The 21223-nt window shown below is 39.9% G+C and overlaps 1 protein-coding gene across 3 annotated transcripts in view; it reads left to right on the top strand.

Annotated features, from left to right (window-relative positions):
• The window catches only part of LOC140199614 (coiled-coil domain-containing protein 148-like), a 116241-nt gene that overhangs the window by 91414 nt on the left and 3604 nt on the right, over positions 1-21223 (top strand). For 2 of the 3 annotated variants that reach the window (XM_072261987.1, XM_072261986.1), the window contains exons 10-15: positions 2989-3195; positions 3527-3667; positions 5818-5936; positions 9743-9860; positions 18398-18538; positions 19811-19968. In XM_072261987.1, coding sequence (XP_072118088.1) covers positions 2989-3195; positions 3527-3667; positions 5818-5936; positions 9743-9860; positions 18398-18538; positions 19811-19957 — 873 coding nt within the window. In that variant the 3' untranslated portion in view covers positions 19958-19968. The remainder of the gene's footprint in view (positions 1-2988; positions 3196-3526; positions 3668-5817; positions 5937-9742; positions 9861-18397; positions 18539-19810; positions 19969-21223) is intronic. The other variant, XM_072261988.1, reaches the window with a different exon arrangement.

The following is a 21223-nucleotide window of genomic DNA, read 5'->3' as shown; positions in this document are numbered from 1 at the left end:
AACTTTTTACTGTTGGACTTCGGCCACATTCCACCGTGATACAACACTTGGCGACACGGGAGGTCGTTCCTGCCTGTGGCCATCGAACGTGCAGCTCCTCCTGTGGAGGGTCAGACACCCTGAACCAATAGACTGGTCCTGGACTTATTTTCCATCTGACATAGTTTGCATTTTGGTGTTTGGTTGTTGGTTTTTTTTTTGTATTGCTATATTTACGCTCTATTCTTGGTTAGTGCGTCTGTAACGAAACTAAGTTTCCCTCGGGATTAATAAAGTAATAAAGTACAGGACAGACCAAGACTGAAAAACTAACTAAAACCACATAATTATAACATATAGTTACAACAGTGCAACAATACCATAACTTGATGAAGAACAGGCCATGGCACAGTAAAGAAGTTCAAGGTCTCTCGAAAGTCCCACATCTCACGCAGACGGAAGAAGGAAGAAAACTCTTCCCGCCATGCCCGACCACAGTCTGACTCGGAGTCGTCGAAAACTTCGAGCTCTGATCATGTTGCTTATTAGACCATCCTTGAATGGCGTACAAGTTAGGCCTAGGTAGAGTGGATGTGGAGAGGATGTTTCCTATAGAAGGTGAGCCTACGACCAGAAGGCACCACCTCAAAATAGAGGGACATCCATTTCAAACAGGGATGAAGAGGAATTTCTTTAGCCAGAGAATAGTGACTCTGTGGAATTCATTGCCACAGACAGCTGTGGAGGCCAAGTCATTCTGTATATTTAAAGTAAAGGTTGATAGATTCTTGATTAGTCAGGCTGTCAAAGATTACAGGGAGAAGGCAGAAGAATAGGATTGTGAGGGATAATAAATAAGCCCTGATGGAATTGCAGAGCAGACTTGATGGGCCAAATGGAGGATTTACTAATGGAATTGCACATAGTAAAATCAACAATAGACGTAAGTTCAAAACTTATGATGACAAGCAATCATTCATGAAACAGTTAAAAATGGTTGAATATGCTACAGCTGTATCTGGGGCTGCTATGATTGATTGCCAACAATTATTATCTTTTTTTCCCTGCATTATTCTGCAACCTTCGGAGTGTTTTCCTCTTGATAACTGACTTCAGTTTCACCAGGACTCCTTGATGTCTCATGTCGTCACTTGCTGTCTTGATGTCAAGGCTAGTCGCTGTCATCCCTCCTCTGGATATGAACATTTTGGTCCATATTTTGGCTAAGGCTGAGATGATATTGGGAGCTAAGTGTTCGTGGTGAAACTGAACTGAGCATCAGTGAGGAAGTCGGTGATGAATGAGTGCCCATTGATAAACTCTTGATAGCATCTTCCAAAACTATGCTGATGATTGAGATAAAACTGAGTGGGACTTAAACATACTGGATTTGTTCTACTTTCTGTGTACAGAATGTACCTGAGCAATTTTCCAAAGGTGGGCTGCAAGAGACCATAGATGCTGGAATATGGAGCAAAAAAAAAACAGATGCTGGAGGAGCTCAATGGGTCAGGCACTAGAGGTAAAGGGATAATCAACATTTTGTGGTGAACCCCTGTATGAGGACTCCAAATTTATTAAAGTAGATGCAACACACACAAAATGCTGGAGGAACTCAGCAGGCCAGGCAGCCTGAAACATCAGCTGTACTTTTTTCCATAGATGCTGTCTGGCCTGCTGAGTTCCTCCAGCATTTTGTGTGTGTTGCTCGGATTTCCAGCATCTGTAGATTTTCTTTTGTTTGTTACTAAAGTAGATAACAGTTTTGTAACTGTATTAAAACTGCTTGGTTAGAGAAGTGGTTAGTTCTGGAGTGCGCTATAGCTGTTTAGTCTCGGGAGCTTTCATGTATTTAATGCTCTCAGTTGCTTCAGGATGTGACATTTAGTGGGAATAACTAAGTTCAACTTTTTTTATTCCCCCAGTTTGTGTCTTTTGGAAAATCTTATGAATGAACCCCTTGGCTCTTGCTTTTATTTATTTATAAATACTCACTTTCTTTGATTGAAGGCATGTGTAATTCATTCAGTGTGGATGACTAGAAGTTTGCTCCAATAAAGTTGGCAGATTTGGTCTGGACAAATGTGACCCCATTTAATGTGACTTATATAGATTTCAAGCTGATTTAACAATACAGCTCTTCTGGAAGTGGGATCACATTATCATAATAGTGTGTGTCTGTAATGGCCTGGGTTGATCAGATCCAAAAGACCCAAACCAACATGAGTGTGTCCAGGAAATGTGGTAATATGCGTACACGGGCAACAAAGTAACTTAAGCCTACTTTATTAATAAACCACACAAGTTACGAAGATTTCCACAAATATTTCAGGGCTCATCATTCAAAGTCCCCACTTGATTGTTGCTGTTCTCCAGGGAACACCGAATTCCAACTTGTGAAATCACCCTGGGTCCATCCTAGGCACTGATCGCGATCCCTCAGTCTAGCTGAAGTCCCAAGAACAAAGCAAAACAGTGGTTCAATCCAGCGAGACACACAGAGACAAACTATTTGATCTTTTGTTCTCGTGCCATTGTGCCTGAGGCCAGAAAGAATCCAACCACTGTAAGCAAACATTTAACAAACCTACAATGTTTAACTTGTACAGACACTTGAAGTGCCGAGAGCCCACAAAGAGTTGAAGTGTCACTTGAAATTGTTCAGACTTTCATCTAATGCATTTACAAAATTTAATAAACCACATTTAATGTGACTTGTATAGACATCACGATTTCATGTTGATTTAAGGGAATGGATCTTTTGGAAGTGGGATCACATGATCAGAATAGTGTGTGCCTTAGCTAGAAATGTTTCATATTGGGCAAATTAAGTCATATGTGTACCATTCATCAGCACTAAATAATTACCTGATTCTAGATAACTTATTATCCCATAAATGTCTTCCTTTTAAGACTTCTTTTCACAGAACAGAGTTCAAAATAAAATCAATTAATAAGAGAAGTATGAAAAATAGATTATTGCTGAGAAAATAATAGTGTTTGTTCCAGATTGAGCATTGGAGATTATGGGACACGCTTCAATATAAGAGGGAACGCTGGAAGATTTTGATTCAAAGCTGGGCCCGAGACAAGAAAGACCTACTGACAAAAACGATGATGATATTTGCTGAAGCCTGTATTGTTCATGAAGCTGTGATGATACAAGCACATGACAGACAGAAGCAACAGCAAATCTGTGCTGAATTAAACAAAAAGGTATGCAGAAATATTGATTCATAGAGACATTAAAATATGACTGTAGTGCTAAATTGAGGAATTAGTAGATATTTATTTTACAAAATTATTTAATATACTCTTATACCTTGTCACCTTGTCAACTTGTCTCCCAATTCATCATCCTTCAATTGTGGGTGAGCTTCGGATGATGTGTGTTTTGCTCAAGTTATGCTTGAGCTGGTGACATATCCATGATGTAGTGCTTTTACCTTTGCTGAACTCTATTTTGAAGAAAAGGAAAGTGATTTTAATGTGAACATTCAAAGGTGTGAACTTCTATTATCATTAATACTGTGGCAGTTGTGTCCAGGTTCAACAAATGCGTGCACAACAGGAAGAAATGGCTAGACTGGAAGCTGTTATAGCTGCTGAGAAAAAAGAGAGAGAAATAGAGCAACATAAAAAAGAAGTAGAAAAGGAAATGTGCCGCAGAGCTATCGATAAAGAAAAGGTAGATGGTTTGTACATTGCGAATTGTTAACTGGTAATCTGGCAGCTTTCTCTCCTTTTTAAATTACTGTATGAAATGACATAAAGCTAATTGCAATGTGCTTCTTTACATATCCTCAGAGACTCAAAACAAATACAGCATTGAGAATTAATATCTATCTTAATTATGTTTAGGCTCATTCAGAAGATTAAGATGGATGGAATTCATGGTGAATAAGCCCTTTGGTTTCAGAATTGGTTTGAAGACATAGAGTAGTGGTTGATAAGACTTATTCCGGCTAGAGGTCTGGATTAGTGGTGTTCTGCAGGGATTCTGCTGTTTGTGACATATATAAATCACCAGAATGAAAATGTAGATGGATAGGTTAACAAGATCACATGATAAAAAAAAGATTGGTGGTGTTGTGGATAATTTAGAAGATCGCCAAAGGACACAGCGAGATATAGATCATTTGCAGAAATTGGCAGAGAAATGGCCGATGGAATTTAGTCTGGCTAATGTAAGGCATTGAACTTTGGGAGATCTAATATGAAGTGGCAGTACACTGTTCATGGCAAGAATCTTAATGGTGTTGATGTACAATAGGATCTTGGGGTCCAAGTCCATAGCTCCCTGAAAGTTGCTATCCAGGTTGTAAGGGAGGCAAAGAATGTGTATTGTATGTTTGACTTCAGTAGTTCAAACTTCTTATACTAAAAGGTATATATTAATACTAATAGGCATGGTATATTCAAAGGAAATATGTGGGGCAAGTTTTTTACATAAAGAATGGTAGGTACCTGAAATGCATTAGATTAGATTAGATTCAACTTCATTGTCATTGTGCCGAGTATAGATACAAAGCCAATGAAATGCAGTTAGCATCTAACCAGAAATGCAAAGAATAGTGTTATTTACAAAATAACTGCAAATAAAAAGTAAGTGCTACAGCACACAAATATAGAAGTACTGAGACAGTACAATATGGGTGCAATACTGCTTAGCGCTGTGATGTGAGGTTCAACAGGGTCACAGCCTCAGGGAAGAAGCTCTTCCTGTGCCTGCTGGTGCGGGAGCGGAGCCTCCTGTAGCGCCTACCAGATGGGAGGAGAGTAAAAAGTCCATGGTTAGGGTGAGATGCATCCTTGATAGTGCTTTTCACCCTGCCCAAGCAACGCTTATGGTAGATGTTCTCAATGGTGGGCAATTGGGTGTCAATAATCTGCTGGGCAGTTTTCACCACACGCTGGAGTGCTTTGCGGTCCGATACAGGACAATTGCCATACCACACTGAGATGCAGTTGGTGAGTATGCTCTCAATGGTACAGCAGTAAAAGTCCGTCAGTATCCTGGATCAAGGGTGAGCTTTCTTGATGCTCCGCAGGAAATAAAGGCAGGAGGAGTTCAAGGACCAGGTGAGATCCTCAGAAATGTGGACACCAAGGAATTTGAAGTTTGATACACGCTCCACTACAGCTCCATTGATGTAGATGGGGATGTGACTGTGGCTCCTAGCATGCCTGAAGTCCACAATAATCTCCTTGGTCTTCTGGATGTTAAGGGTTATTGGTGCATGCAATTACAATAACAGGTGTTCAAGCAGCTCTTAGGCACCTGAATGTGCAAATAATGGAGAGAAATGGACATTTTGTAAACTGAAAGGATTAGTTTAATTAGGCATTTAATTACTAGTTTAAATAGCTTGGCACAGTACTGTGGTCTGAAGGGTCTGTTCCTGTGTTGTACACTTCTCTGTTACAGTTGCAGACTGTGTAATTCAGTTTTGATTTTACCTGTCATCTATAAATATGTACTTCAAATCAGACAACTGTGTGAAGAATCAAGAATGATAAACCTGGTTGTATCTGTTTGCAACTCTGCTCATGCTTGCCTTGTTTCTGATCCCATAATTTGCTATACCATTTCATGCTGTATTACACACTGAAGGATCAAGAACAAATGCAAACATATTTTTTTTGTAATTTATTTTTTATTGAAGTTCATCATCAAACAAACTTTTCCATAAGATGTATTTCAGATACTGTACATATTTGTGATACTCATCTTTTGTTTCTATTTTGAAGAGATTAAATGCCTTCTTTTTCCAGTTTTCCATAAAGTAAAATTGTTTCGGCTTTCAAAAATTAAAATATTCATCACTTTGCCTTTAGGTAAAGCGATGTCATGCTGAGAAGCAACGTAGAAGGGAAACCTTAGAACAAAAATACCAACAGCGACTTGAAGAACTGAAAAGTGAAATGGCTAAGCAAGCAGAAAAAGACAGGGAAAGGTGTGTATGAATTCCAAACCCTTTACAGACAGGATCTCCCAGTAGCCACCCACTTCAACTCTGCTTCCCACTCCCATTCAGATATGTCCATACATGGCCTCCTCTACTGCCATGATGAGGCTAAACTCAGGTTGGAGGAGCAACACCTCATATACCGTCTAGGTAGTCTCCAGCCCCTTGGTATGAACATAGAATTCTCCAACTTCCGGTAATTCCCTCCCCCTCCCTTCCTCTAACCGTATGTCACTCTGCCCCCTCCCCCAGCTGTCTACCACCTCCCTCATGGTTCCGCCTCCTTCTACTACCCATTGTGTTTTCCCCTATTCTTTCTTCACCTTTCCTATCACCTCCCCGCCTCCCCTCCCCCACCCTTTTATCTTTGCCCTTACTGGTTTTTCACCTGGAACCTACCAGCCTTCTCCTTCCCACCCTCCCCCCACCTTCTTTATAGGGCCTCTGCCCCTTCCCCCTACAGTCCTGACGAAGGGTTCCGGCCCGAAACGTCGACTCATCATTTCCACGGATGCTGCCCGACTTGCTGAGTTCCTCCAGCGTGTTGTGAGTCCTACGTTTAAACATTCTCTTCCGCCAATTGATTGCCATAACTTTTCAGAACTACTGATTATTTTCACTATCATGAACTGCAATACACCAAATTTCAAATGTGTCTGTACTTTTTAAGAGGAATAAGAATAATGAAAATGTGAAAATGTTATTCTGTGGCAATAAGTTGATATTCTGAGAACTGACTAAATTCAAAGTAGTGTGCTATTCTTTGAGTCCTTCATTTTACCCTCTATTGCTGATGTTTGGATGTGTATTAAATGTACTTGTGGCACAAGGATATTGAAGAAACTATTTGAGAGAGAAAGAACGAGCAGTATATGGAAGGTGAGGGGCTCATCCAAGAGAGGGAGAAATGAGGATATAAATAAATGAAAATTGAGACACTCATCAGGTGGACTTACGTAATTTTATACGTTTGTTTCACTCTTAACATTTTCTCCAGACATGGTAATTTTATTTTAATGCAATATTGAAAACACCAAAAATAGAATAGTGATTTGCTTGAGCACGTATATACATAACCTAATAGACTGGAAAACAATCTATTGACTACCACAAAATTCACACTGAAGATGTGATGACCCATGTTTAATAATGGCACATATTCACAAACTCTAAAGTAAACAAGCCAGAAAAACACACTATTGATTTCTGTAATTTATGCAGTAACCAGTGAAAGAGAAATGACAAATTCAGGAGCACATCTGATTAAATAGCATGCTTCATTAATTTTCACTTACCAAAGACAATCTGTGATCTCTTGCTTTGGCAACCAATTTTTAATAAAGCACCCTGTCCATTGTGAGAAATTACATTAAGAGGGATTTCAATTATCAATTACTTTAACCAATAAGATAAAAAAAATTGTTAATGAGTACCGATAAACCTGAACCAGGAAGTATTAATTAGTATTTCATGTCCAATCAGATGCAGAAAATAAAATGACAGAGAGTGAAAACAAAGTTTTTAAAAAAAATGTTGGAAATATTTAGCTGTTCAAAACAGCATATGCAGGGAAGGAAACAGGTTGAAAGATTGTTCATCAGGGAAAGAAAAATCAGATTAAGAGAGCAATAGAAGATTAGATTATGAGGACACTCAGTCCTCGTTCATTGTCATTTAGTAATGCATGCATTAAGAAATGATACAATGTTCCTCCAGTATGATATTACAGAAACACAGGACCGACCAAGACTAAAACTGACAAAAACCGCATAATTATAACATATAGTTACAACAGTGAAAAGCAATACCGTAATTCGATAAAAAGCAGACCAATGGCACGGTAAAAAAAGTCTCGAAGTCCCGATAGCTTCATCATCTCACACAGATGTTAGAAGGGAGAAACTCTCCCTGCCATGAACTTCCAGCGCCGCAAACTTGCCGATGCAGCACCCTGGAAGCACCCGACCACAGCTGACTCTTGAGTCCGTCTGAAAGCTTTGAGCCTCCGACCAGCCCTCCGGCACTGAGCACCGAGCACCATCCTCTGCCGAGCGCTTTGACCCCGCCCCGGCCGCCGAACAACAAGCAAAGCCGAGGACTCGGGGCCTTCCCCTCCGGAGATTCTGGATCACACAGTAGCAGTGGCAGCGAAACAGGCATTTCAGAAGTTTCACCAGATGTTCCTCTGTGCTCTCACATCTGTCTCCATCAAATCAGAATTGTGCACGGCACCCTACTTGACAGATAACAGATATTCATCACCGGAATGGCCGCTGCGTGCTACGTCGCGCCACCATCTTCTCCTCTCCTCAAGGTTCTAAAAGTAAAGGTAGAAAAAATAAAATGTCAGTCAAATTTTAAAATATCGACAGTAATTAATATATGATGAAATATGTACGGTACATTGACACAACTAGTACTGTTGCAACCTCATAGCTCTAGTGACCCAGACCCAGTCCAGTGCTGTCTGTGTGGAGGTTGCATGTTCCTCCTGTGAAGGCTTGTTCCCTGTGGGTGCTTTGGCTCCCCCCGATATTTCTAAAATGTGCCGACTGGTAGGTTAATTGGCCACTGTATAGTGACCTTGGTGTATAGATGAGTGGGGGGAAAGTGAATGAAAATGAAGGGAGAATAATGTGTTAAGGAAATATTATTGCGTACATGATAGTGAACGCTGACATGGGGGGGTCTGCTTCTGTGCTGTACTTCTCTATGATTTCTTTGATATGAACTATAAAATTTTTTAGCAGTATTTAAGATTTATTGAATTCGCTCCTATTTTATCATTTGAAGTTTCTATTTACGCTCATTAAACTGAATATTGTGAACCTTACTTTATTTTTACTGCAAAATCTGATCTATTGTTTGAAGCTGGCAATAGATTATTAGATAACAATTTGGAAGCCGGCACTACCCATCACAGCCAGGCTCCTGATATCAATTTGAAATCCAACAGAGCAGCTTATTGGTAATGTAGCCGTTACCAAGTTAAAGAGCAACACATCTAAGATCTATGTACAAACAATAGTTCAGTTGTTTAGACTACTTTGATAGTATGTTGCACTACAATACTGCCATTGTGTCCAGATAAGAAACATTTCCTGCATAACAACACACTACAAAAGGGATCTGTGTATGATTGGAGTAAGAGAATGCTAATTAGGCACCAACTCCACTAGAAGAGAGCAATCAGATCCAGGCAGGAGCAAGTGGCCCATAGCACAGTTGTCAACAATAAGAAATACCAACCATTTGATTTCGTTTGATGAAACTGCTTCCTGGCAAAACATACACAGTTGTTTTGATCACCTGGAATTTTCCCTTGTATTTCTCAACTAATAAGCTTTTCCTATAAATAGGAATGAATTACCAGAGAAGGGTGAAAACACGATATATAAAGTAATTTTGTTGAAAAATCCCTGCATCCCTCTATCTTTGTATTTGATGTTCTAGATCTATTTAAATTTAAAGTAAGATTTTATTTTAGGTTCTGAAAAAGCTGGGCTTGGCAGGATGCTAAAGACTCTCTCCAATAGGGCTATGATAGAGACTGTGGCGTGGGTAGTTTTGATCTGCTATTTGTCGCTATCAATTGCTCAAATGATGCTTCTTTTGTGTTGTGATTCATGGATTTCATATTGTGTTTTTTGTCGCCTGTTCCTTCTTTTTTCCTTACTGTTTTTACTCATATAACAACCTACAACTCAGCCCACTTCAAAACTGTTTTTCCTTAGAAGACACTCCTCCACAGTGGGGTTATTATCAGTGTCAACTCTCTGTTGGATTGTTAATAGGGTGAAATACAGACAGGAGCTGTTGCAGACTCGTCTTCAAGAAAAGAAGGCAGTCATCCTGAAGAAAATGCAGGAAGAAGAGGAACATCAGAAGTATCTTGATGCCTACTGGCAAAAGGTACAGATTTATAATTCCTGACCACTCCATCAGACCTAGATGAAGGAGTAGACTTAATAATGAAATCAGAAGGGGGTATGTGATCATTTTGGCAGAGAAGATTAAGAAGAATCCAAAAAGATTTTATGTATATTAAAAGGAAAAGAGTAACTAGAGTAAGAATAAGATCCTTCAATGACCAAAATAGGTACCTTTGTGTAAAGCTGCAAGAAATGGGTGGGGGAGGGGAGGGAACGTCGTCTCAGACCATGAGAGGCCTGCGTCGGGCATTTTCACGCCTTACAAGGCGCAGATTGGTAGTCTGTGTGGGGTGCCACTCCTCGCACAGACTACAGCAATGTGTGATTAAGTGCCTTGCTCAGGGGCACAAACACGCTGCCACAGCTGAGGCTCGAACTAGTGACCCTGAGATCACTAGACGAACGCCTTAACCACTTGGTCATGTGCCCAACAAATGTGTGAATCCTCAGTGAATATTTCTCCACTGTTTTTACCATGGAGTTAAGCATTTGGAACTTAAGATAGTTAAATAGGGGATGCCTTAAGGATAGCTCATATTACAGCTGGGGGTGTACCAGTTTGAGGTAGGAAGCAGGGGTGATGATAGAAAGTTGCTTTTTGGACTGAAGGCTTGCTTGTGATGTTATCTGGAGGGCAATGCTAGGCCCATCGCTATTTCTCATCTACATCAACCATTTGGATGAGAATGTACAAGACATGATTTGTAAGTTTGTAGATTACACTAAAATAGGTGGTGATGTAAACGGTGAAGCTGGTTATCAGGAATCAGTGAAAAGATGTTATTACCAATCCACGTTGACTGTTATCTCTCTGTAAGGAAGCCAAGGATCCAGTTGCAGAGGAGGCCCAGGTTCTTGAAACTTGATTTTTAGTAGTGAAGGATGGATGCTGTTGCATGCTGAGCTGCAATCGATAAATAGTAGTCTGATCTTTGTTTTGCAGAAGTCGGAAGGTGTTGAATCGTGTGTAGGGCTAAGGAACTGCAAAGTTAAAAAGACCCTGATGGGAGCTGTATACAGAGCCCCAAACTGTAGGAAGGATGTGGTCTACAAATTACAACAGAATATAGAAAAAGCATGCCGAAAGAACAATGTCACAATAGTCATGGGGGATTTCAATATGCAGATAGATTGAGAAAATCAGATTGGTACTAGGATCCCAAGAGGGGGAACTTCTAGAATGCCTTTGAGATAACTTTTTAAAGCAGTTTATGGTTGAGCTCACTAGGGAATCAGTTATTCTGGATTGGGTGTTGTGTAATGAACCGGAATTGATTAGATAGCTTAAGGTAAAAGGACCCTTGAGGGAAAGTAATCATAACATGATCAAATTCACCCTGGAATTTGAGAAGAAGCTGAAGTCAGATGCATCAGTTTTACATTGGAGTAAAGAGGAGATGGGCAAAATGGATTGGAAAAGAACACTGGCAGGGATGGTGGCGAGGCACAATGACTGGAAGAAGTTTGGAAGGCATATGATATATACATCCCAAAGTATTCAAGATGACACAACCATGGTGAACCAGAAAAGTCAAAGCCAAGATAAAAGCCAAAGAGGGGGCAGATAAAAGAGCAAAAATTAGTGGGAAGTTTGGAGGATTGGGAAGATTTTAAAAACTAACAGAAGGCAACTAAAAAAAAGTCATTAAGAAGAAAATATGGAATATGAAAGTAAACTCGCTAATAATTTTTAAAATGCTGGAGAGGTAGTAATGGGAAACAAGGAAATGGTGGAAGAACTAGATAAATATTTTGCATCAGTCTTGTCAGGGGGCATGAAGTGTTTGCAGTTGCCAACACTAGGGAGAAGTTTCTTGGGAAACTGAAAGGTCTGAAGGTAGATAAATCACCTGGACCAGATAGTATACACCCCAAGGTTCTGAAAGAGGTGGCTGAAGAGACTTTGGTGGCATTAGTAATGATCTTTCAAGAATCACTAGATTCTGGAATAGTTCTGGAAGACTGAAAAATTGTAGATGTCACGCTACTCTTCAAAAAGGGAGACAGGCAGAAGAAAGGAAATTATAGGCCTGTTAGTCTGACCTCAGTGGTTGGGAAGATGTTGGAGTCGATGGTTAAGGATGTGGTCTCAGGATACTTGGAGGCACACGATAAAATAGGAGGTGGTCAGCATGGTTTACTCAAGGGAAAATCTTGCCTGACAAATCTGTTGGAATTCTTTGAAGAAATAAGAAGCAGCATAGACAAAGGAGAATCAGATGATGTTGTGTACTTGGATTTTCAGAAGGCCCGGGGAGGAAAAGAGTGGGAATAAAGAGAGCCTTTTCTGGTTGGTTGCTGGTGACTGGTGGTGATCCACAGTAGTCTGTGTTGGGACTGCTTCTTTTTACATTATATGTCAATGATTTGGATGATGGAATTGATGGCTTTATTGCAAAGTTTGCAGACTATACAAAGATAGGTGGAGTGGTACGTTGCTTTAAGGAAATAGAAAGGCAACAGAAGGACTTAGATTAGGAGAATGGGCAAGAAGTGGCAGATGGATTGCAGTATTTGGAAGTGTACTGCACTTTGGTAGAAGAAATAAAAGGGCAGATTATTTTCTAAATAGATAGAAAATTCAGAAATCTGAGGTACAAAGGGATTTAGGAGTTCTTGTGCAAGATTCCCTAAAAGTTAATTTGTAGGTTGAGTCTGTGGTGAGGAAGGCAAATGCAATGTTAGCATTCTTTTCAAGAGGACTAGAATATAAAAGTAGGGATGCAATGTTGGGGCTTTATAAAGCACTGGTGAGACTTCACTTGGAGTATTATGAGCAGTTTTGGGCACCTTATCTTTGAAAGCATGTGCTGACACTGGAGACAGTTCAAAGGAGGTCCACAATAATGATTCTGGTCTCAGTTGACATTTTGGAGTTCTGTTTAGTTGAGTTCCAGGCCTTAAAACATCTCTAGTCTTTTCACTGTCAACACATTGGACTAGTTAGTTGTCCTAAATCTGATATTAATAACCACCTGCAATTTTAGGGAAGTCCAGAATGAGCGGTCACAGTTTGAGGATAAAGGGGAAGCTTTTTAGCACCGAGATTAGGAAAAACTTCTTCACACAGAGAGTGGTGAATCTGTGGAATTCTCTGCCACAGGAAACAGTTGAGGCCAGTTCACTGGCTATATTTAAGAGGGAGTTAGATATGGCCCTTGTGGCTAAAGGGATCAGGGGGTATGGAGGGAAGGCTGGTACAGGGTTCTGAGTTGGATGATCAGCCATGATCATACTGAATGGTGGTGCAGGCTCAAAGGGCCGAATGGCCTACTCCTGCACCTATTTTCTATGTTTCTATGTTACTGTGTTTTTTATTGCATAAATTAATCAGAATTTATTCTGAAATAGGATTGCTTCAGCTTTGCATTCAATGGCTACAATAGTTGGCCAAATAGACAACAGCAAGCTGTTTTGTTGACCTTCCTTGAATGTTACTAATTAAATGCAGGAAGAATCATGCTACCAGATATTAGCTTACCACTTAGGAAGGGAGCTGAGATTAACTGGCTGGCTCACGGAGCCAAAGGCAATAGATAAGTTTGAGGAGAAGTGATGGTGGCTAGAAATATAATAACGTTGGTGTTTGTGAACCAGCAATTTTAAAAATCACAATATGGAATTGAGAAGCACATTCCTGTGGCTCTTGTCCTTAGAGTCAGTTAAGAATGCATACAGTCGGCCCTCCTTATTCGCGGGTTTCGCATGCGCGGATTCAATCAACCGTGGATCAGGAAAACCCAAAAGTTCTCTCTCTAGTACTCGTTGTTTGAGCATTTTTTCTTGTCATTATTCCCTAAACAATACAGTATAACAACTATTTACATACAGTTGAAGTCAGAAGTTTACATGCACCTTAGCCAAATACATTTAAACTCAGTTTTTCCACAATTCCTGACATTTAATCCTAAAAAACATTCCCTGACTTAGGTCAGTTAGGATCACTACTTTATTTTAGGAATGTGAAATGTCAGAATAATAGTAGAGAGAATGATTTATTTCTGCTTTTATTCTTTCATCACTTTCCCAGTGGGTCAGAAGTTTACATACACTTTGTTAGTATTTGGTAGCATTGCCTTTAAATTGTTCAACTTGGGTCAAACGTTTTGGGTGGTCTTCCACAAGCTTCTCACAGTAAGTTGCTGGAATTTTGTTCCATTCCTCCAGACAGAACAAGTGTAACCGAGTCAGGTTTGTAGGCCTCCTTGCTTGCACACGCTTTTTCAGTTCTGCCCACAAATTTTCTATCGGATTGAGGTCAGAAAATGATGTCAAGTCTGGTTCATCCTTGGGAGCAATTTTCAAACGCCTGAAGGTACCACTTCATTTGTACAAACAATAGTACGCAAGTATAAACACCATGGGACCACGCAGCTGTCATACCGCTCAGGAACGAGACACATTCTGTCTCCTAGAGATGAACGTACTTTGGTGCGAAAAGTGCAAATCAATCCCAGAACAACAGCAAAGGACCTTGTGAAGATGCTGGAGGAAACAGATAGACAAGTATCTATATCCACAGTAAAACGAGTCCTATATCGACATAACCTGAAAGGCTGCTCAGCAAGGAAGAAGCCACTGCTCCAAAACCGTCATAAAAAAGCCTGACTACAGTTTGCAAGTGCACATGGGGACAAAGATCTTACTTTTTGGAGAAATGTCCTCTGGTCTAATGAAACAAAAATTGAACTGTTTGGCCATAATGACCATCGTTATGTTTGGAGGAAAAAGGGTGAGGCTTGTAAGCTAAAGAACACCATCCCAACCGTGAAGCATGGAGGTGGCAGCATCATGTTGTGGGGGTGCTTTGCTGCAGGAGGGACTGGTGCACTTCATAAAATAGATGGCATCATGAGGAAGGAAAATTATGTGGGTATATTGAAGCAACATCTCAAGACATCAGCCAGGAAGTTAAAGCTCGGTCACAAATGGGTCTTCCAAATGGACAATGACCCTAAGCATACCTCCAAAGTTGTGGCAAAATTGCTTAAGGATAACAAAGTCAAGGTATTGGAGTGGTCATCACAAAGCCCTGACCTCAATCCGATAGAATATTTGTGGGCAGAACTGAAAAAGCGTGTGCGAGCAAGGAGGCCTACAAACCTGACTCAGTTACACCAGTTCTGTCTGGAGGAATGGAACAAAATTCCAGCAACTTATTGTGAGAAGCTAGTGGAAGGCTACCCAAAATGTTTGACCCAAGTTAAACAATTTAAAGGCAATGCTACCAAATACTAACAAAGTGTATGTACACTTCTGACCCACTGGGAAAGTGATGAAAGAAATAAAAGCTGAAATAAATCATTCTCTCTATTATTCTGACATTTCACATTCTTAAAATAAAGTAGTGATCTTAACTGACCTAAGACAGGGAATGTTTTTTAGGATTAAATGTCAGGAATTGTGGAAAAACTGAGTTTAAATGTATTTGGCTAAAGTGTATGTAAACTTCTGACTTCAACTGTAGCATTTACATTGTATTAGGTATTATATGTAATCTAGAAACATAGAAACATAGAAAATAGGTGCAGGAATAGGCCATTCAGCCCTTCGAGCCTGCACCACCATTCAGTATGATCATGTCTGATCATCCAACTCAGAACCCTGTACCTGCCTTCTCTCCATACCCCTTGATCCCTTTAGCCACAAGGGCCATATCTAACTCCCTCTTAAATATAGCCAATGAACTGACCTCAACTGTTTCCTGTGGCAGAGAATTCCACAGATTCACCACTCTCTGTGTGAAGAAGTTTTTCCTAATCTCGGTCCTAAAAGGCTTCCCCTTTATCCTCAAACTGTGACCCCTCGTTCTGGACTTCCCCAACATTGGGAACAATCTTCCTGCATCTAGCCTGTTCAATCCCTTTAGGATTTTATACATTTCAATAAGATCCCCCCTTAATCTTCTAAATTCCAGCGAGTATAAGCCTAGTTGATCCAGTCTTTCATCATATGAAAGTCCTGCCATCCCAGGAATCAATCTGGTGAACCTTCCTTGTACTCCCTCTATGGCCAGAATGTCTTTCCTCAGATTAGGGGACCAAAACTGCACACAATACTCCAGGTGTGGTCTCACCAAAACCTTGTACAACTGCAGTAGAACCTCCCTGCTCCTGTCGCCTTTTTCACTGCCTGCTGTGCCTGCATGCCCACTTTCAATGACTGGTGTATAATGACACCCAGGTCTTGTTGCACCTCCCCTTTTCCTAATCAGCCACCATCCAGATAATAATCTGTTTTCCTGTTTTTGCCGCCAAAGTGGATAACCTCACATTTATCCACATTAAATTGCATCTGCCATGAACTTGCCTACTCACCTAATCTATCCAAGTCACCCTGCATCCTCTTAACATCCTCCTCACAGCTAACACTGCCACCCAGCTTCGTGTCATCTGCAAACTTGGAGATGCTGCATTTAATTCCCTCATCTAAGTCATTAATATATATTGTAAACAACTGGGGTCCCAGCACTGAGCCTTGCGGTACCCCACTAGTCACCACCTGCCATTCTGAAAAGGTCCCGTTTATTCCCACTCTTTGCTTCCTGTCTGCCAACCAATTCTCTATCCACATCAATACCATACCCCCAAAACCGTGTGCTTTAAGTTTGCACACTAATCTCCTGTGTAGGACCTTGTCAAAAGCCTTTTGAAAATCCAAATATACCACATCCACTGGTTCTCCCCCATCCACTCTACTAGTTACATCCTCAAAAAATTCTATGAGATTCGTCAGACATGATTTTCCTTTCACAAATCCATGCCGACTTTGTCCGATGATTTCACCGCTTTCCAAATGTGCTGTTATCACATCTTTGATAACTGACTCTAGCATTTTCCCCACCACTGACATTAGGCTAACTGGTCTATAATTCCCCGGTTTCTCTCTCCCTCCTTTTTTAAAAAGTGGGGTTGCATTAGCCACCCTCCAATCCTCAGGAACCAGTCCAGAATCTAAAGAGTTTTGAAAAATTATCACTAATGCATCCACTATTTCTTGGGCTACTTCCTTAAGCACTCTGGGACGCTGACCATCTGGTCCTGGGGATTTATCTGCCTTTAATTCCTTCAATTTAGCTAACACCACTTCCCTACTAACATGTATTTCCCTCAGTTCCTCCATCTCACTGGATCCTCGGTCCCCTACTATTTCTGGAAGATTATTTATGTCCTCCTTAGTTAAGACAGAACCAAAATAGTTATTCAATTGGTCTGCCATGTCCTTGTTCCCCATGACCAACTTACCTGTTTCTGACTGTAAGGGACCTACATTTGTCTTAACCAATCTTTTTCTTTTCACATACCTATAAAAGCTTTTACAGTCAGTTTTTATGTTCCCTGCCAGTTTTCTCTCATAATCTTTTTCCCCTTTCCTAATTAAGCCCTTTGTCCTCCTCTGCTGAACTCTGAATTTCTCCCAGTCCTCAGGTGAGCCGCTTTTTCTGGCTAATTTGTATGTTTCTTCTTTGGAATTGATACTATCCCTAATTTCCCTTGAGAGATCATCTAGAGATGACTTAAAATATACGGGAGGATGTGCGTAGTTTATATGCAAATACTACGCCATTTTGTATAATGGACTTGAGCATCCGTGTTTTTTGGTATCCCCGGGACCAATCCCCCGTGGATAAGGAGGGCCAACTGTATTATCTTGTGCTTCATGTTTTGGTGTCATATTTAACATTACTTTGGGGACCATTGATGTGGCTGCTGTACACTAACCTTGATCTAATTTGGCAGTCTAAACAGGAATTCAACCTCCAACTTAACAAACAATGAAACTGATTGTCTGCTCGGGAGGGCACCTTGAATTAATATTAGGCACCCTAATCAAAGTGGTGTTCACTCACTGGACTAAACGTTTGCCTATTCCATGGTATATTGAACCTCCCAACCATTGAGCACATCTACATGAAACATTCTCGTAGAAAAGCAGCATCCATCATCAAAGATCCTCACCACCCAGGCCACGCTCTTTTCTCACTGCTGCCATCAGGTAGAAGATACAAGAGCCTCAGGACTTGCATCATGAGGTTCAAGAACAGTTACTACCCCTCAACCATCCGGCTCTTGAACAAAAAGGGTTAACTACACTTATTTTATTTCTGGTGTTCCCACAAATGATAGTCTCACTTTAAGGACTCTATCTTGTTATTTCATGCTCTTATTATTTTTTGCTATTTGTTTCTATTAGAATTGATCCTACTTAGAATTACTATTCTATAGATTTGCTAAGTATGCCCGCAGGAAAAAGAATCTCAGTATTGCATGTGGTGGCATGTATACACTCTGATAGTAAATTTTACTTTGCACTTTGTACTTTTGTACCTTGTTTTGAATAGATTTATTCTGCTCATATTATATGATTACTTCAGAAACAAATTCAAATATGTAACTCAGTCAATAATATTTACCTTCAAGACAAATTGCAATATTTCCAATAAACTTTAGTATATTTTATATATTGTAAAATAAATACTTTAGACATCTAATTGTGATTCATCTGCTGTTTTCATAGTTTGCTGTTACAGCAGAGGCCGATCCTGTCCGAATGATGAGTAACACAGAAGCATCTAAAGCACGGTTTGGATTCATAGCACAAGAAGAAGTGTTGCCCCAAAAACCACTATATCATTTATCTACATACACTGACAAACAGGTACAATATGATTACATTTGCTTTATTCTATTAGCTGCTTGCTGAGGGTGCCTTTCAGCTCCAGGGCATCCACTAAAATTAAATAACAGGTTTTGTTTTTAAAATCTTTGTCATTTTTTTATGATATCATAGAATTGTTGCGGTACAGAAGGAATCCATTTACTCCATTCAGTCAGTGCTGCTTTCTGATAGAGAAATTCAGCAAATCCTTTTGCCTGTTCTTCCTCTGGAAATTATTCTCTCTTAAGTGTCCATATCTTTCCCCTTTGGAAGTATCAGTTAATTCAATCTCTACAGCCAGATACAAAGGTATGAAAGGTGATGCAATGGACTTAAAAGATCAGAGTGAAGCAGTTAGATATCTTCATTTCAAGGAGTAGACGAGTGTGTCACTGTTTTCATTATTCTTAATCCCACAGAATCATTAAACTTTTTCAATATTGAAACTAGAATCAGGGGATCAGATACTTGCTTTTGAATATCCAGCTGAGACATCATTCTTGGTGTTGGCTGCAGGCTTCTTCCTCATGCTAATTGAAAGCACAATCTCATTTCAAGCCCTTTTAACTGTTAACATGATACCTTGTAAGTTATTTGTGAAATGGGAGCCAGCCTTGGTTCATTCACCTTTTTCATCATCTCTTTTATAGTTAGTAAGGCCATGAACAACTAACTACATTAGTAATCTCTGTTTGTGACTCTGAAAAAATCCGATGGAGATATTTGGCCTCACATTCTCTTAAGAACACCTCATGTCTCTATCCATGTAAGTCAGAGGGTTAAAATTCATTCCTATGTTTTGTCATGCATGAAATAGGCTTTGTATGGGTTATATGATCATTGCTGGAAAACTGGAAAGCACATCATTTGGATGCTGTATATATGGCATTTTTATCATTTAGATGAGGAATTGAGAAGTGTATTTAAACATATAATCACAGTATAGATTAATATCACCAAATGTGATGCAGACTTCCAGATTATAACTGTTTAATTAACATATTCAGAGCTTCATCTTCCTATAGTATTCTGCTGTAAGGTGCAGTGAATCTCCTTTTGTCTGAGTAAACAGCCATTATTTACTTTTAAGCACCTGGATATGCTGGTTTTAGCACGGGTCAACTCTATTAAAGTGAACTGTGCTCGCACCAACCTATTGGATACTTCCAGGATTTCATCCTATAAATTTATGACTCAAATTAATTTTTTGTTGGTAGTATTCCAATTGTAATAGTTAACCATGAACCAAAAATATCATTTATTTCTGAGCAGATAGTATCTGACCCTCGTATTCGAATTGAACATGCACTGCGAGAAGCAGGACTTCACAATACACTTTATGCAAGAGAAGTTTTATCAAGTATCCCTCCAGCAAGACCTCCGAGAAGAGATATGGAATCTACTATTTTTAAGGACTGATTTTCCTTAAGGTTTGTCACACTTTCAGCATGACCATTTTACTATACAAAGTAGAATCTAAATTACTCTTCCCTTGTTGTACATTATTTACCGAGTATGTTGGCCACTTCATCTAAAAGATCATTATTTAAAAACTTAAGTTGCGTAAAATAGATTAGCACTGAAAAAAGTTCTAGTAAGAAACGATTTTAAAAGTAGTCTATGTGATAGGTTATGCAGAGCTGATTGTCATTCAAGAGATTGTGGTTCAAGTTTATTTGTCACGTGTACATGACAAATGCATCATGGGAACAGCCTTCAAGAGTCCTGCAACAGTGAGATAGAATCTGTCCGTGAGTCTGATGGTATGTGCTTTCAGTCTTTTTTATCTTCTGCCTGATGGAAAGATGGAGAAGAGAGGATGTCCAGGGTGGGTGGGGACTTTGATTATGCTTTCTACATTGCAGAGGCACCAAGAATATGTAGACAGAGACCATGGAGGAGAGGCTGGTTTCCGTGATGAGTCCGTGGAGCGTCTACAACTCTCCGCAGTTTCTTGTGGTCTTCACAGAATAGTTGCCATACCAAGCCATGACACATCCAGATAGGATGGTTTCTATGGTGCATCATTAAAAATTGGTCAGGGTGGACAGGTTAGCCTCCTGAGAATGTAGAGGCAGTGGTGAGCATTCTTGGCTGTAGCATCTACATGGTTAAATCGGGGCAGGCCATTAGTGATGTTTTCTTTAAGGAACTTTAAGCTTTCAAACCCCTCGGCCTCAGCACCATTGATATTGGCAGAAGCACATGCACTGTCCCCGTTCAAAAGTAAATAACTAGCTCTGTTGTTTTGCTGGCACTGGAGGAAAGGTCATTATCATAGCACCATGTCATCAAGCTCTCTATCTCCTTTCTGTATTCTGATTTATCATTTTTTGAGATACAGCTCACTACAGTGGTATCATCTGCAAACTTGTCGAGGAAGTTAGAGCAGAATCTGAGTTGATTAGTGAGCTGAGGACACCCTGATGTGGTGCGAATGTTGATAATGGTGGAGGTGTTGCTGCCTATCCTTACTGATTGTTAACTGTTGGTTAGGATCAAGATAGCAAATGCTTACAAACAGATATCAAATACAATCTTAAGAAAAGAAGTGAAATAGCAATGTGGTATAAAGACTGGAGACAGCTGTCAATAATATTCTCTGTGGATTGTTGAAATGAGGGGAATCAGCTGATATACTATCGTAGATAGGATTGTTTTTTTTATTGAGTAATGTATTCTAGA

Source organism: Mobula birostris, chromosome 6 (assembly GCF_030028105.1).
Source record: "Mobula birostris isolate sMobBir1 chromosome 6, sMobBir1.hap1, whole genome shotgun sequence".
Taxonomy (NCBI): Eukaryota; Metazoa; Chordata; class Chondrichthyes; order Myliobatiformes; family Myliobatidae; genus Mobula; species Mobula birostris.
Note: the sequence above shows the minus strand (reverse complement) of the source record. Positions and strands in the feature narration are given on the sequence as shown.